Source organism: Vidua chalybeata, chromosome 27, assembly GCF_026979565.1.
Source record: "Vidua chalybeata isolate OUT-0048 chromosome 27, bVidCha1 merged haplotype, whole genome shotgun sequence".
Lineage (NCBI taxonomy): Eukaryota > Metazoa > Chordata > Aves > Passeriformes > Viduidae > Vidua > Vidua chalybeata.
In genome coordinates, this window is record NC_071556.1 from 2,177,859 (window position 1) to 2,193,744 (window position 15,886).

Genomic DNA, 15,886 nt, shown 5'->3' on the forward strand with positions numbered 1-15,886 from the left:
CTCCCCTCACCCGGCAGCTCCTGCCCGAGGGTGTCACAACCATCCCCGTTCCCTCCTCAGACGAGAAGCCCTGGAAGGGGAGGCACTGGTGGCTGAGGACACTGAAACCCTCCCCTCTGAAGCCATCGGGCAACCACAGCCAGCGGGGCCAGCTGCCCCTGAAGAGGTCGGTGAGCACCGAGCGCTACGTGGAGACCCTGGTGGTGGCTGACAAGATGATGGTGGGCTACCACGGCCGCAGGGACATCGAGCAGTACATCCTGGCCATCATGAATATTGTAAGTGTTATACCCACACCAGGAACCCCGTGGGCTGGGGGAGAATTCCTGTTCATCACCCTGTCAGGAAAATGAATCCAGAAACATCAGAGGTTTATTTCCAAAAAGGAGACAGAGGAGTCCTTTTTGCTTTATTCGAATAAAGGGAGAGGCCATGGGGCATTCCCCTGGGGTCTCTCCAATTTTTGGAGGATGCAGCCTCCTTTTTATCCCAATTTCCCTTCTCTCTTTCCCCATTGGCTGAGGTACTTGAGAGGTTCAGACTTCCCAAAACACCTGATACCAAAGATTCCCCTCTAATGTATAACCCTGCATTTTAATTTTTAATTCTTATGGAATTTAGGAGTTTTCCCCATTGTTTCTTTCATCTTTCAATATCCAATTTCATTTATCAGCAAACCTACAGTTGTTTTGTAAAGGTAAATATCCTTTTCCATTCATCAATCAGTGGAATCCTTCCCATTGTTTCTTTTATCTCTCAGTGCTGGTTTTATCTATCAGCAGCCCCACAGTTTGTTCATAAAGATAAATCCATCATTCCTCCTAACTCCAAAAGTCTGTGTTGGGAAAAGGAGATTTTCCTGCATGAAGTGGGATGGGGAAATCTGATCTGTTCCAGGCTGGCAGTGGCTTTTCCCCAGGCTCAGAGCAAGGTTTTGGGGTCAAAAACCCTGCCAGGCTGCTGCTGAGCCCTGGGACCCCGGAGCCTGGAGAGGTAAACTCTGGCCTGTCTGACCCCGGGCTGCGAGAACAAAAGCCTTTCTTTGAACCGCATCTCTCGGCTCAAATTAGCATTGCAAATGCGGCCCGGCAAGCTGAGAAACACATGGGAAAGCATAAGGACAGGCAGCTCTCACGCTTGGGGGCTGAGCAGCGAGAGGGGCTCAGAAATCCGCCCGAGCTGTGGCTCTGGTTTGGGGCACGGCTGGCAGCAGGGTACCGGGCTGGATGCACGAACAGCCTGAATTGGCCGCGCTGGATCCTCCTGTGAGGTGAGATGGGCTTGGAAGTTATCCATCACCCCTCTGAAAGCCCCTCTGTGACGGCCCTTTGTCCCGTCCTCCGCAGGATCGCTTTTCATGCTTTGCATTTCTAAAGCCCGACCGCCAGATTTTCAAACAATCCCGGTTTCATCTGCTCCGAAACATTCCTGGGGGATGCTGTGGCCTTCCGGATCCCCCGAGGGATGCTGTGCCCTCCCCTCAGCCAAGCTCCATCCCCGGGGCCGCACAGAATGCCAGCAGTGGGGGCTGCCCCACCTGGATTTTGGCTTCAGTGCTCTGAGACTGCGAGCTCTGACCGTGGGTTAGGGGATTCTGCTACTCAAGTGGTGGTGTGGGGTCCCATTCCCGTCCCTGCTTCCCAAAAAATGTTGTGTTCAGACCCCCCACCGCAGTGCCCAGCCCTCCCCAGCTCGCCTGGCCACAGAGCTCATTTTTAAGACTCCTCTTTTCTTGTTTCTTGGAGGTCAGGTTGCCAAACTTTTCCAGGACTCGAGTCTGGGCAATATTGTCAATATCCTGGTCACCCGGCTGATCCTGCTCACCGAGGATCAGGTAAGCTGGGCTTTGCTGAGCCTGTCCTGTGTCTGCACTTCCCTTCAGGAGCTGTGTGACCCTCCCTGGGAGTCACTCCCAGGAATTCCCGCCAGTGCACATCCTCCCAATGCCCCCCTGAGGACACTGGGCTGAGCAGATCTCTGGGAATCTGAATTTTTCCACGATAAGGTGATTTTAGGGAGGTTTAAGCAGCTTTAGTTCTCCTAAAGTGATGCTGGAACCCTGGTCACTGAGAATTTCAGACTTTCTATTCTGACAGGCACTGACCCCTAAGAGAACACTGCATTGACCTGAGGCTGTGGAGAAGCTTCCGAAACGGAATTATAGAACTGGGATTGTGGGTGTGGAGTTTGAATAGAAGTGTGGAATGTCACAGGGTGGGAAACTTAGAGTTGAAGGTTTTAGACTATAGTAACATATATAAAGCAAGATGGAGGCTTTAGGGTGGAGGCTGGTCCTTCTTCTTCACCTTCTTCTTCTTCACCTCCTTCTCCTTCTCCTTCTCCTTCTCCTTCTCCTTCTCCTTCTCCTTCTCTTTCTCCTTCTAGTTCTTCTCCATGGGTTTGGGTGGTTTTGTGCAACTGGATAAAAAAGTCCTCATTGCAGGCCATGGGTGATTGGTTATTGAGTTAAAAGTAAAAATAATTTAGGTGTCATTGTTTAATTGGGCAGTTTATCCTTAAAAGGCCTTGTAGAGAGAGAGATGGGGCTCCAGTTTTTAGTTTGTTGGAGTGAAGTGCTGTAGAACTCAGGGTTTGTGAAACTGTGACATGGATTGTGAAACTGTGACATGGATAAGAACAAATAAACATCTGAGTACAAACAAGAAATGTCTTACACTCTTAATCCCAACGCTGGCAAAAAGAAGTTAAGACTCAGCTAAGTCCAGCTTTTCTTACTCTCCCATGGGCTCCATGAGGAATTGGGGGTGCCCCGAGTGGTGTCAGTGCTCTGCTGGCACAGAGTGGGCAATGCCTTCCCACCAGAGCATTCCTGGGAACACACTCTGCCGTTGCTTCCATTCCAGCCCACGCTGGAGATCAACCACCACGCGGGGAAATCCCTGGACAGCTTCTGCAAGTGGCAGAAATCCATCGTGAACAGGAACGGCAATGGGAACGCCATCCCGGAGAACGGCATCGCCAACCACGACACCGCCGTGCTGATCACCAGGTGAGCTCTGTCCCCTGGGGGTGGCAGCTGTCCTGGCCTCCAAGCTCATCCACGGCTTCCTGAGTCTCCGTGGGTGCGGATTATTGAGTTCAGATTGTTATCACCCTCCAGTTCTGCTTATCACCCTGCACGCCAGTTTGTTATCCATCGCCAGTTCAGTCTGTTATCAATCTCCAGTTCAGTCTGTTATCAATCTCCACACTGGTTTGTTGTCACCCACCAGTTTTCCCTCAGTCTTTGCTGGGATGGAGGGAGGGAGGGATGGATGGAGGATGGATGGGTGATGGATGGATGGGTGATGGATGGATGGGTGATGGATGGATGGATGGGTGATGGATGGATGGATGGATGGATGGATGGATGGATGATAGATGGATGGATGGATGGATGATGGATGGATGGATGGATGGATGGATGATGGATGGATGGATGGGTGATGGATGGATGGATGGATGGATGGATGGATGGATGGATGGATGGATGGATGGATGATGGATGGATGGATGAGGGATGGATGATGGATGATGGATGGATGGATGGATGGATGGATGGATGGATGATGGATGATGGATGATGGATGGATGGATGGATGACGGATGGATGGATGGATGATGGATGGATGGATGATGGATGGATGGATGATGGATGGATGGATGGATGGATGATGGATGGATGATGGATAGGGATGGATGGATGATGGATGATGGATGGATGATGGATGAATGGATGATGGATGGAGGATCAATGGATGGATGGATGATGGATGGATGGATGATGGATGGATGGATGGATGATGGATGGATGGATCAATGGATGGATGGATGGAGGATCAATGGATGGATGGATGATGGATGGATGATGGATGAGGGATGGATGGATGATGGATGGATGGATGGATGGATGGATGGATGGATGGATGGATGGATGATGGATGGAGGATCAATGGATGGAGGATCAATGGATGGATGGATGGAGGATCAATGGATGGATGGATGGATGGATGGTCAGAAGGAAGGAGGACACACAGAAGATGACAGGGACATTGGAAGGAATGGCAGAGCAGCTGGAAGGCCCCTGGATGCTGCAGGGATGGAGGGCCCAGGGAGTGCTGAGCTCCCCAAGTGCTGCTGGCTGTGTCCAGGATTGTCCCTCCAGTGCCCACAAATCCCTGCTTGGACAGAGATAAAACTGGGGGAGGCCAAAGGCAAACCCAACACTATTTTGTGCCTTCCCCCCCTCTCCTGCGGAGAGGAAGAAAGCCAGGAAATGAAAGTGCTGGCGAGGGGAGCCTCCAGGCGGGAGCTGCTTCCTTTATCCATGTGCTGCTCTCCTGCTCCAGCTCCAGCGTGAGCCTGGAACACCCCACGGCTGAGACCCCACAGAGGAGCGACAGAAGGACCCCTCAGCCCCAGATTTTCCCCCTCCCGAGGGGGCTGCAGCTTTTTCCTGCCTTCCCTCCACACGTTTGGGATGCAAACGCCAGCTCCGAGCTCTCCGTCCTCCCTCCAGATGTTCGAGCCAGCCCGGAGCCGCTCGCTGAGCCTGGACAGCGCCCGGCGCATCCGGCCCCGGCCCCAATAAATTCCCGGTGTCCCGATAAGATCTTGCTGAGCTCGGGGCTTTTTTTCTCCTGCGGGGACGTGTCAAAGCAGAGCCTCCGAAGGCTTTAAAAGCATTCGCTCAAAACAAAGCAACAAATGTTTTGCACTCGCTCGGTTTCCTGCCGAGAGGAGGGGAGAGGTTTGGGCACTTCCAGGGAGCGCCAGGGGCCAAAGGGACAGGAGCCATCCCCGGGAATGTGTCGCACTTAACCCTTCGTGTGCTGCCACTTCTCGCCGCCACCCTCATCCCCGAGCGGTCACTGGGGGGAGTGGTGCCGGAGGGTCCTGCCCAGTGTCCCCAAACCCGCTCTGGGGTCACAGTCCTCAGTTCTGCCCACCCTGTGGGTGTTCCCAAACTTGCTCTGGGGTCACAATCCTCAACCCTCACCCCAAGGGTGTTCCCAAGCCCGCTCTGGGGTCACAATCCTCAATCCTCACTTCATGGGTGTTCCCAAACCCACTCTGGGGTCACAATCCTCAATCCTCACTTCATGGGTGTTCCCAAACCCGCTCTGGGGTCACAATCTTCGGTGCCACCCCAACCTGGCTCCAGGGTGGCCCAGCCCAGCCCAGTTGCCCCCTAATCCCCCAGCTGACCCCACCCTACCCAGCTCTCACCCTGGCCCCTTTCAGCCCAGATTTGCAAACCCCAAATGCTGACCTTTGCAAGGAAATGAGAATATCCCCTCTCTAACCCAAACTGGTCTCATTTGGAGCTGCCCCCTCTTCCCATTTTGAGGATGCTGCATTCCCATCTGGAGGTTTTTGCTCTCCTTCTTTTGACTTTCTTTGTACCCAGTTAATGATGTGCAAACAGAGGATTCCTTCATGCAATGGCTGGAATTCCAGGCCAGCAGCAGAGGGAAGAGTCACCTTGAATCAACCCAGACTGGATTTGTTTGGAAAATTCTCAGTAAAGAACGGAATTAGAAAAGAAAAATAGATATAAAAAATCACTTGAGCGTTTTCATGAAACCACAGTGGGGTTTGAAATGGAACATGTTTTCAAACTGAAATGTTTATTTTTGTTTTGTTTTTAATCAGAATTTCATATGCCCCTGGATCCCTGGCAGTGTCCAAAGCCAGGCTGGACAGGGGTTGGAGCACGCTGGGGTAGTGGAAGGTGTCCCTGCCATGGCAGGGGGTGGAATGAGATGATTTTTAAAGTCTTTTCCAACCCAAACCATGCTGGGATTCTGTGTTTCTCTGTTTGATTGATACAATTTCCTGCAAGAGACCTGAGCTGACAGAGCAGAGGTTGGCCCTGTCCTCTTCCCTCTGTGCCTTCTGCCTCCCAGGAGTGCTGGGGAGCAGAGCAGGACCCACCCAAACCCAAAGAGCTCCAGGTCTGGAATAACCTTGTCCCTGCTGATTTATGGAATCATTAAGGTTGGAAAAGGCCTCCAAGATCATCAAGTCCAACCTTTGACTAAATCCCCTTGCCCACTAAACCACATCCTGAAGTGCCACATCTGCTCATGTTTTTAACACCTCCAGGAGCGGCGACTCCACCACCGCCCTGGGCAGCCTATTCCAATGCCTGATAATCCTTTCCATGAAGAAATTTTCCCTAAAATCTGATCTAAACCTCCCCTGGCACAGCTTGATGCTGTTTTCTCTCCTGTCCCTGTTCCCTGGAGCAGAGCCCGACCCCCCCGGCTGTCCCCTCCTGTCAGGAGTTGTGCAGAGCCACAAGGTCCCCCCTGAGCCTCCTTTTCTCCAGGCTGAGCCCCTTTCCAGCTCCCTCAGCCCCTCCTGGTGCTCCAGCTCCATTCCCTTCCCTGCTCATGCTCTACCACCACATTTCATCAAAACCAAACCTCTGACCTGGCTCAGCTCTGTCATTAAAACTCAGCGAATCTCAGCCTGGGCAGAGTGTTGTCCTCACTGTCACCATTGGTATCTCCATCCCAGAATATTTCATGGGCTGGTTTGGAGTGGTTTGGATGTGAACACATGGGCAAAATGAAAACCCCCAAAACCAGAATTGTCCTTAACGCCGCCTTCTCTCCTTCGCAGGTACGACATTTGCATCTACAAGAACAAGCCCTGTGGCACCCTGGGTGAGTGGCAATCTGACACCCCCTCAGCACCCCCAGCAGCACACAGAACTTCGGCAGTGTGATGAGGGTGGGCTGTGCCATCCCCTTTCCAGCTGTGCCACCCCTTTCCCCGCTGTGCCACCCCTTTCCCCGCTGTGCCGTTCCCATCCCACCTGTTCCATTTCCTTTCCAGCTGTGCCATTCCTCTTTCCCACCTGTTCCATTCCCTTTCCAGCTGTGCCATTCCTCTTTCCCACCTGTTCCATTCCCTTTCCAGCTGTGCCATTCCCAACTGAGCTCTTCCATTCCCCTTTCCCAGCTGTGCCATTCCCCTTTCCCACCTGTGCCACCCCTTTCCCCGCTGTGCCATTCCCATCCCACCTGTTCCATTCCCTTTCCAGATCTGCCATTCCTCTTTCCAACCTGTTCCATTCCCTTTCCAGCTGTGCCATTCCCAACTGAGCTCTTCCATTCCCCTTTCCCAGCTGTGCCATTCCCTTTCCAGCTGTGCCATTCCCCTTTCCCACCTGTGCCACCCCTTTCCCCGCTGTGCCATTCCCATCCCACCTGTTCCATTCCCTTTCCAGCTGTGCCATTCCCCACTGAGCTCTTCCATTCCCCTTTCCCAACTGTGCCATTCCCTTTCCAGCTGTGCCATCCCCATCCCACCTGTGCCACCTCTTTCCAAGCTGTGCCATTCCCTTTCCACTTGTGTCATTCCCAACCCATCTGTTCCATTCCCTTTCCCACCTGTGCCATCCCTTTCCCACCTGTTCCATCCATTCCCACCTGTGCCATTCCCATCCCAACTGTTCCATTCCCTTTCCAGCTGTGCCATCCCCATCCCAGCTCTTCCATTCCCCTTTTCCAGCTGTGCCATTCCCCTTTCCAGTTGTGTCATTCCCTTTCCAGCTGTGCCATCCATTCCCACCTGTGCCATTCCCATCCCAACTGTTCCATTTCCTTTCCAGCTGTGCCATTCCCCTTCCCAGTTGTGCCATCCTTTCCCAGCTGTTCCATCCCTTCCCAGTGAAGGTGCAGCTCCTGCCCCAGCACCAGCAGCAGGGCCAGGACCAGCCCAGTGCTTTCCAGCCTCCTGTGCCTCTGAATGCTAAACCAGCAGCTCCGAGCTCAGCTGGGCCCTGGAACTCCTCTGTTCCACCCCTGGGCCAGCTCCAGCCTGGTGTTCGAGCCACTCTCATTTAGGGCTTGTCCGTGGCCTGCTGGAGTTCCTGGCTGAGCAGGGAGAAATCCAGCGGTTTTGTGACGACTGCAAAGGGAGTTTTTGTTGTCACAGCCAGGCCCTGCAGCCCTCTCTGCTGCAGCTCCTCCTCTGTCTCATCCTGGTCTAGACTGGGCAGGGAGGGAGGGATTTCTGCTCTGCATCGCTGTGGGAAGAGCTGGTGGATCTCTGACCTGCTGCTCATGAGCTGGGATGGCTCAAATCATTCCCCTGGCCCGGGCAGTGGCACAGTTTGTGCAGAGGGAATTTGCTGTCACGATTCAGAGGGAATTTCAGCATCACCCCGTCTCCACATGAGCCATGCTGGAATGTGGGTGGGTGCCAGGCAGAACCAAGGTTGGATCCTGGCTTGCTCAGCTCTCCCTGGCCAGCTTTGGATGTCCCAGGGCCGGTGCAGCCCATCTGAGATTCCCCCACCAGGGCTGTGCCAAGGACTGCTCCCCTTTGCACCATTTGGATACAAAATTCAGATTTTTTTTGGCATTTCTGAGCCTGTCACTGTTAATTTACCATTAGTGCTGAGTGACCAAGTCCCCTAAGAGGCACGAGTCCATCCCAAAGCCCAGTGCAATGGTGAGAAGGAGCTGCTCAGTGTTACAGAGCATGAAGCACATCAGGCAGTCCCCAAACACCCCCACGTCCCCTCAGCCACCCTGTGGTGGCCCTGTGTGACATCTCTGTCCCCTCCCCAGGCCTGGCCCCCGTGGGTGGGATGTGTGAGCGGGAGAGGAGCTGCAGCATCAACGAGGACATCGGGCTGGCCACGGCCTTCACCATCGCCCACGAGATCGGCCACACGTGAGTGCAGCACCTGAGAGGCTCCAGCAGCTCCTGCTGCTTTGTCCCTGCCACCAGGGGCTTGCTATAGATAGATCATCTAATATATAATACTGGCTTTTTCATATTTAATCCAAATATCAAAGTGGATTCTATATGTGTGGTGTTAAAGTGACTTTGTTATAAAGATATAGTTTTTTTATTTCTGTTGTTAATTAAGCTTAGTGACATAGCTGATGTAAGTGTGCTTGTGTTAAAATGCCTGCTGGGATGGGATAACATCCAATAAAAATATAATGAAGACACCTGTACACATCTGCCAATTATCAGCACTCACTGACTGAAGACAGTGAGGACCAAGGCCCAAAACCTGGAGGTGATAAAAAAAGGACTAAAACCACAGCCAAGGAATGTGCATGCTCTAAAAAGGCAGACTCAATGAGGAGCCATGCTAAGCAGTTCTTGGAATATGTAAACTAGTTTGGGGAAAAAGCTTACTCTGCATAAGGGTCTATGAATATGCAATGGCTGATGGAAGGGAAAAGGTATTTAAGGGGTGTCCCTGAAGATAACAGGGTGCTCTTAGTTGAGAGCCAAGTAATAACCTTTGTTCTGTGGTCCTTATCTCCTATTGTCCTTTATCAAGCTTCTCAAATTTTCACAGGCGACTGAAGGTGTTTTTCACAGGCTGAAAACCCTTCCTGTGGACCATCCAGGTGTGTCCAACCCCAGCTGGATGAATTTTCCCAATAACTGGGGCTTAGGGATAAAAAAATCTGCAAACTTTACTTCCTTATTGAGAAATATTTATTCTATTTCATAAAGGAAGTTAAGTTTGTCATTAGACTATCAGGCATAAGATACATTAATGATCTAACACAAGGAACTTAACTGAAAAAAATTCACTTTCTTTACTTAAAACAGTTTGAGTGTTCTTGAGAGCGATGATTAAATTGCATAAAACATTAGTTGGAGTAGCTTTTTTAATAAGTGAAGGAGCTTTTTTAAAATAAATGAATAAATTATTTATTTATTTAATAAATTAAAATAAATAAACAAATATTTAATTAATAAATTAATTTAAAATCATTAAAATTTAATTTTAAAATTAATAAATAAATAATTATTTTATTTAAATGATTTATTTAAATTAATTTATTTGAATTAATTTAAAAATTAATTCATAAATAATTTATTTCTTTAATAAGCACATTTTCCCCAAGTGTGTGTGTGTGTGTGTGTGTGTGCTGTGGTGGTTTGCAGGTTTGGCATGAACCACGACGGGGTCGGTAACAGCTGCGGCTCGCGGGGGCAGGAGACGGCCAAGCTGATGGCTGCTCACATCACCATGAAGACCAACCCCTTCGTGTGGTCCACCTGCAGCAGGGACTACATCACCAGCTTCCTGGAGTAAGGAGCACACCCCTCCCTGCCCTTCCTCCAGCCTCCCCCAGTCTCTTGTGAGGAGGGGGTAAAGCCAAAGCAAAGCCCCCAGCCCCCCAGAACCTCCTGTCCTGTCTCCCAGAGTCACTTTCTTTCCTTCCTTTCGATTTCCCTGTGTTTTTCCTGCCTGCTGAACATCTAAACCCATTTGTGTTGTGGCTGGGAGAGCTTTATTTATTTATTATATTATTTATTATATATATATACTATATATATAATAGATTATGATTTATTTTTGTTTATTTATTATTCCCACATCCAGAAACTTCACAAGTAGATCAGTCCCCCCAGGAGGCGTTTGGCAGGTTCTGAAGTCCAGCCAGGAGTTGCAGAGCAGGGTTGGTGTGCTGGGGACAGGGTTGGCTCTGCCTGGTGCAGGTGCTTTCTCCAGGCTGCGAGGAGGAGTTTTCAGTGTCAATGAGCAGAGCAGGGCAAAGATTTTGGATTTCTTTTTCTTACAAAGCACTTTTAGGATTCAGGAGAAGGGACAGGACAAGGGGGATGGATGCAAACTAAAAGAGAGCAGTTTAGATTGGATATTAGGAGGAATTTCTTTGTTGTGAGGGTGGGCAGGCCCTGGCCCAGGGTGCCCAGAGCAGCTGTGGCTGCCCCTGGATCCCTGGCAGTGCCCAAGGCCAGGCTGGACAGGGCTTGGAGCAGCCTGGGATGGTGGAAGGTGTCCCTGCCCATGGAATAAGATGAGCTTTAAGGTCCCTCCCTATTGGTTTCTTGGTCTTACTTTGGGCTTCTGTTTGGGGACTCCCCTATTGGAGTCTACTAACTGCTCCCCTTGGAGTAGTTTTGTGTCAGGAGCGAGAGACACATTGGACTTTTTTGGTTTTTAGCTTCTTGTTTGTTGTTATCTTATCAAAAGTTTAGTATGACTTTGTGTGTAGGAAAACAGTACAAAAATGGGCTTTGATGTATAGTTTTAAGGTCTTTTAAGGCTGAATTAAAACTAATCTACTCAATTAAGAAATGATACTTTGATAATTTTCTTTTTTAACTTAATAACTGATTCTCTGAAGATTGTAATGTGGACTTTATAGTCTAATTACAAAATACCACCCAAACCCATGAAGAAGAAGGTGAAAAAGAACAACTTGCTTTTGCTTTAAAGCTTCTATTTTGTTTCGTATTTATTTTTATATTCTAAAAACTTAAACTCTAAATTTTCTATTTTGTGACATTACAGTCTTTTAATTAACTACACACTTGTAATTTTAGTGCTATTAATAAATTTTGGAAGTCTTCTCTATAGCCTTAGGTCAAACATAGTGGGTTTTTTTGCGAGTCTGTGCTTTTTAGCACAGAAAGTTTAAAATTTTCAGCATCTAAGGTTCCAACACCTCCCAACCCAAACCATTCCATGATTTAGGCTCCTGAATCCCAGCGTTTCGAGGCTGTCACCACGCCTGAATCAAACCCTTGAGCAGGGCTCAGGCAGCCCCTGGCTTCCCATCCCAAAGCAATCCATCAGGATCCATTTTGCTGAGGTTTTTGTAGGACAGTGGCACTTCCTAAAGGAAGGACTGGGCAGGGCTTGAGGGATGACTGGAAGCAGCACGAGTGTGGGGTCAGCGTGGAGGGAAGCCCCCAGGGAGGGTGAACAGCAGAGCTCAGCTTCTGGAAGGCAGCAAGAGGAGCAGCCACGGCTCCTCCCCGAGGGGCTCCCCCTGTCCTGCAACCAAACCTCGTGGCTCGGCAGCAAATCCCACATCTGGCAGCTGTGGCTTGGCCACAGCCAGGCCCGTCCCCCACGCTGGTGCCCGCTGGCCATGCAGGCAGCGAGGCACGTGGCACAGCCTCGTCCTCTGCTGACCCCGAGCTCCTGGCAGGGCTGGAGGAGGATGGAGAGTTCATCCCCGCTCCTCGTGCTCTGTGCTGGCCACCCCAGGCTCCAGGAGCCTCCGGTGGGACGTGCTGTGTGCAGGATTTGGGGCTGGGGGTGATGACAGCGGCTTTGATTTAGGGGGAGCTCAGAGAGCAGCGAGGAAAGGGGAGGGAAAGGCGTTTCTGGCTGAATTTGGATGTTCCTACAAAGCTCTGGCAAGGAGGAGGTCAGGCTTGGAGGGAGGGCTTGGGCTTCACAGCTGGGGGGGGAGCAGCCCCCTCTGCCCACCCAGTGCCCACCTGAGGGTGCTGGGCACACCTGCCTGGGCACACCTGCCTGCACTCACCACGGGGACAACGAGGGGCTGGCAACAGCCTGGAGAAGAGCTGGAGCTGTGCCAGGGCTTGGCATGGAGCTCAGGGAAAGGTTCTTCCCCCCGAGGCTGCTGGCACTGCCCAGGCTCCCCAGGGAATGGTCCCGGCCCCAAGGCTGCCAGAGCTCCAGGAGCGTTTGGCCAGCGCTCTCAGGGATGCTCAGGGTGGGCTTGGTGGGGTTGTCTGTGCTGCACTGATGATCCCTGAGGGTCCCTTCCAGCTCAGGATATTCCAGGTTTCTGTGAACCCTCAGATCAACACTTCCAGAGTGACCTTGGAACCAGGATGTGCTTCCCAGCCTGGGAAGGATTTCAGAGCCCTTTCTCTCACCCAGAGCAGACCCAGATTTATCCCCTCAGCAGAGCCGCGAGTGGCAGCTGCTGATCCCTCACCTCCAGTGCTCTCTCTCCCCTCATCCTTTCTCAGCTCTGATTGTCCCTCTGTGCTTTCAGCTCGGGGATGGGACTGTGCCTGAACAACGCTCCTCCCAGGCAGGATTTCATCTACCCCACGGTGGCCCCGGGCCAGGCCTACGACGCCGACGAGCAGTGCCGCTTCCAGTACGGAGTCAAATCCCGCCAGTGTAAATACGGGGTAGAGAGCCTTCCTGCTTTACTATCGGTTCCCAGGGCTGGAGGAGGGGGCATGTGGGGAGGAAAGGTCCGTGGGGCTGTCCCTGCTGCCCACACCTGTCATTGTCGCCGTTAGAAATGAAGGGATGGGACTGTTTCCAAGCTAAGAACGATTTATTGCTCAGATAAACATCAGTCGCAGAGGCCTGAGGTTTTAAAGGAGCAGGCAGTCGCCCATAGCTCAAAGAAGTCACAAGTTGCTTTGTTACAAGGCAATATAGACCTTTCTAAACCAATACACAGTTGCCACAGAGTTTGTTTTGCTTTTCTAACCTATCATCTTTACTTTCTTCTACTGCACTGTGGATACTTTTGTCCAATGGTTTCTGTCTCACTTGCACACATATGCTTCAATTATAACATCTAAACCCTTAACTTGTTCTATACAACCACACCCTTATAAACCCTTCACCATCTTATCAATACAGTTTCCTACATTATAAACCTTTCACCATCTTATCAGTAAAGTTTCCTACATTACAAACCCTTCACCATCTTATCAGCAGTTTCTCACTTACTTAAGGCATATTCTTACTTACAACTGTAGGAACATAAGTTTATGATTTTTCTGCTTAATATCTGTGTATTTTATTTTTACATCAATCCCAGCTTCTTCCAAAGCTGCAGATCAAACCCTCCTGTGTGTGTGTAAATTTCATTATAAACCCTTCACCACCTACATTATAACATCTACATTATAACTTCAACATTATTATTAGATGTAGATTATAACATCTACATCTACTACATTATAAACCTTTCACCATTTTATCAATAAAGTTTCCTACATTATAAACCTTTCACCATCTTACCAATACAGTTTCCTATATTACAAACCCTTCACCATCTTATCTATACAGTTTCCCACCCAATTAAAGCATATTCTTACTTGCAACTATAGGAACATAAGTTTATGATTTTTCTGCTTAATATCTGTATACTGTATTTTACATCAATCCCAGCTTCTTCCAAAGCTACAGATCAAACCCTCCTGTGTCTGTGGAAGTTTCATTATAAACCCATTATAACATCTACATTATAACATCTACATCTACTACATTATAAACCCTTCACCATCTCATCTACACAGTTTCCTACATTATAAACTCTTCACCATCTCATCTACACAGTTTCCTACATTATAAACCCTTCACCATCTTATCTATACAGTTTCCCACCTAATTAAAGCTTACAATTCTCACTTACAATTATAGGAATATAAGTTTATGATTTTTCTGCTTAATATCAGTGTATTGTATTTTTACATCAATCCCAGCTTCTTCCAAGGCTGCAGATCAAATCCTTCAGTGTCTGTGGAAGTTTCTGGTTTTCTGATTCCCACACACATCACTGTGCTGCTCCAAACCAGGGGCACTGGTGAGCTCCTGCTGAGCTCCATACTGTGCTTCCCTGGCAGAGCACACAGGAGGGGGTGTCCCATCCATAAATGTTGATCCCAGCTCAGTTTGGGTTGAATTAATCCCATGGCAAGAGATTTCTTGCCTCTTCCCTGGCTGCTGCAGGTCCCCCTCATCCAGGCTCCCCTCTCTTTGTACAAGGACATCTTTTCCATAATCCTCAGCAGAAATCATTGTGCTGCTTATATAAACTCAGGAAGAGAACAGTCTTTGTCCCAGGCGAGGTGAGGGATGTGCTGGAGGTCCCCTCCCACCACCTCACTGCCATCCCCTGCTCTTTGAGCCCAGGAAAACCCTGAAAGGGGGAGCAGGCAGGAAACTCAGGAAATGAGAGTTTAGGGGCTGCCTTGCTGAAGTCCAGCCTGGGGAATTGAGTGCCACAGGAGCTGGGAAGGGCCTGGACTTCCTGATTTCACTTTTGGGTGGGTGCTGGGACAGCCAAGGAAAGATTTTTGTTTGCTTGAGCTCTGAGAGGTCAGAATGGGCTGAAGCTCGGGATCTGTGGCTCAGGAAATCTCCTGGAAGGAGATCTGGAGTCCTCAGTGTCACCCAGTGCACCGAGCAGACACCGAGCTCTGAGCTGTCAGTGGCCTTGGGGTGGCTGCAGCTGGCAGCCCCTGGCAGGGTTTGATCTCTTGTTGTCCCCACCATGCTGAAGACACTTGATGTCCCCATGTCCCTGTGTCCTTGGTGCCTCCCAGGCGTGACACTGCCCCTGGCACAAGCAAATCCTAATCTGGGTTTTGTTTCCTTGTCTCTCCCCTCTGCCCTGCCCCCGTGTCCCCCCAAATCTCCCTCTCTGCAGGAAGTCTGCAGCGAGCTGTGGTGTCTGAGCAAAAGCAACCGCTGCATCACCAACAGCATCCCGGCAGCTGAGGGCACCATCTGCCAAACCAACACCATCGACAAGGGGGTAAGGCAGCCCTGGGCACTGCAGGGAGGGGCTGCATCCCTTTTCCAGCAAAAAAGTGGGATTATTGTTTGTGCTGGGGGTGTGGGGTTGATTTAGGAGCACCCAGCAGCCTGTCCAGCCCTGACCCCGGAGTGCAGAGCTGCCCTGGAGGGAGGCTGGGATGGGCCAAGGAGCCCAGAAATCACCCCAAAGTCCAGCTCAGAGCTCAGCTTGTGCAGTGCTGGAATACGGAATGTGGAATGTGGAATATGGAATACGGAATATGGAATGTAGAATGTGATATATGGAATATGGAATGTGGAATATGGAGTGTGACATGTGGAATGTGGAATATGGAATGTGATATATGGAATATGGAATGTGGAATATGGAGTGTGACGTGTGGAATGTGGAATGTGGAATATGGAATGTGATATAAGGATTGTGGAATATGGAATAAGGAATGTTGAAGATGGAATATGGAGTGTGATATGTGGAATGTGGAATATGGAATGTGATATATGGAATATGGAATGTGGAATATGGAGTGTGGAATGTGGAAAGTGGAATATGGAATGTGATATATGGAATATGGAGTGTGGAATGTGGAAAGTGGAATA

The 15,886-nt window shown here is 50.1% G+C and overlaps 1 protein-coding gene across 1 annotated transcript in view; it reads left to right on the forward strand.

Moving 5' to 3' along the window:
* ADAMTS10 (ADAM metallopeptidase with thrombospondin type 1 motif 10) overlaps nucleotides 1–15,886 on the forward strand; it is a 70,029-nt gene that overhangs the window by 27,124 nt on the left and 27,019 nt on the right. The window contains exons 5-12 of the mRNA XM_053965872.1: nucleotides 61–278; nucleotides 1,751–1,834; nucleotides 2,865–3,010; nucleotides 6,631–6,674; nucleotides 8,589–8,694; nucleotides 9,937–10,083; nucleotides 12,777–12,918; nucleotides 15,180–15,287. Coding sequence (XP_053821847.1) covers nucleotides 61–278; nucleotides 1,751–1,834; nucleotides 2,865–3,010; nucleotides 6,631–6,674; nucleotides 8,589–8,694; nucleotides 9,937–10,083; nucleotides 12,777–12,918; nucleotides 15,180–15,287 — 995 coding nt within the window. The remainder of the gene's footprint in view (nucleotides 1–60; nucleotides 279–1,750; nucleotides 1,835–2,864; nucleotides 3,011–6,630; nucleotides 6,675–8,588; nucleotides 8,695–9,936; nucleotides 10,084–12,776; nucleotides 12,919–15,179; nucleotides 15,288–15,886) is intronic.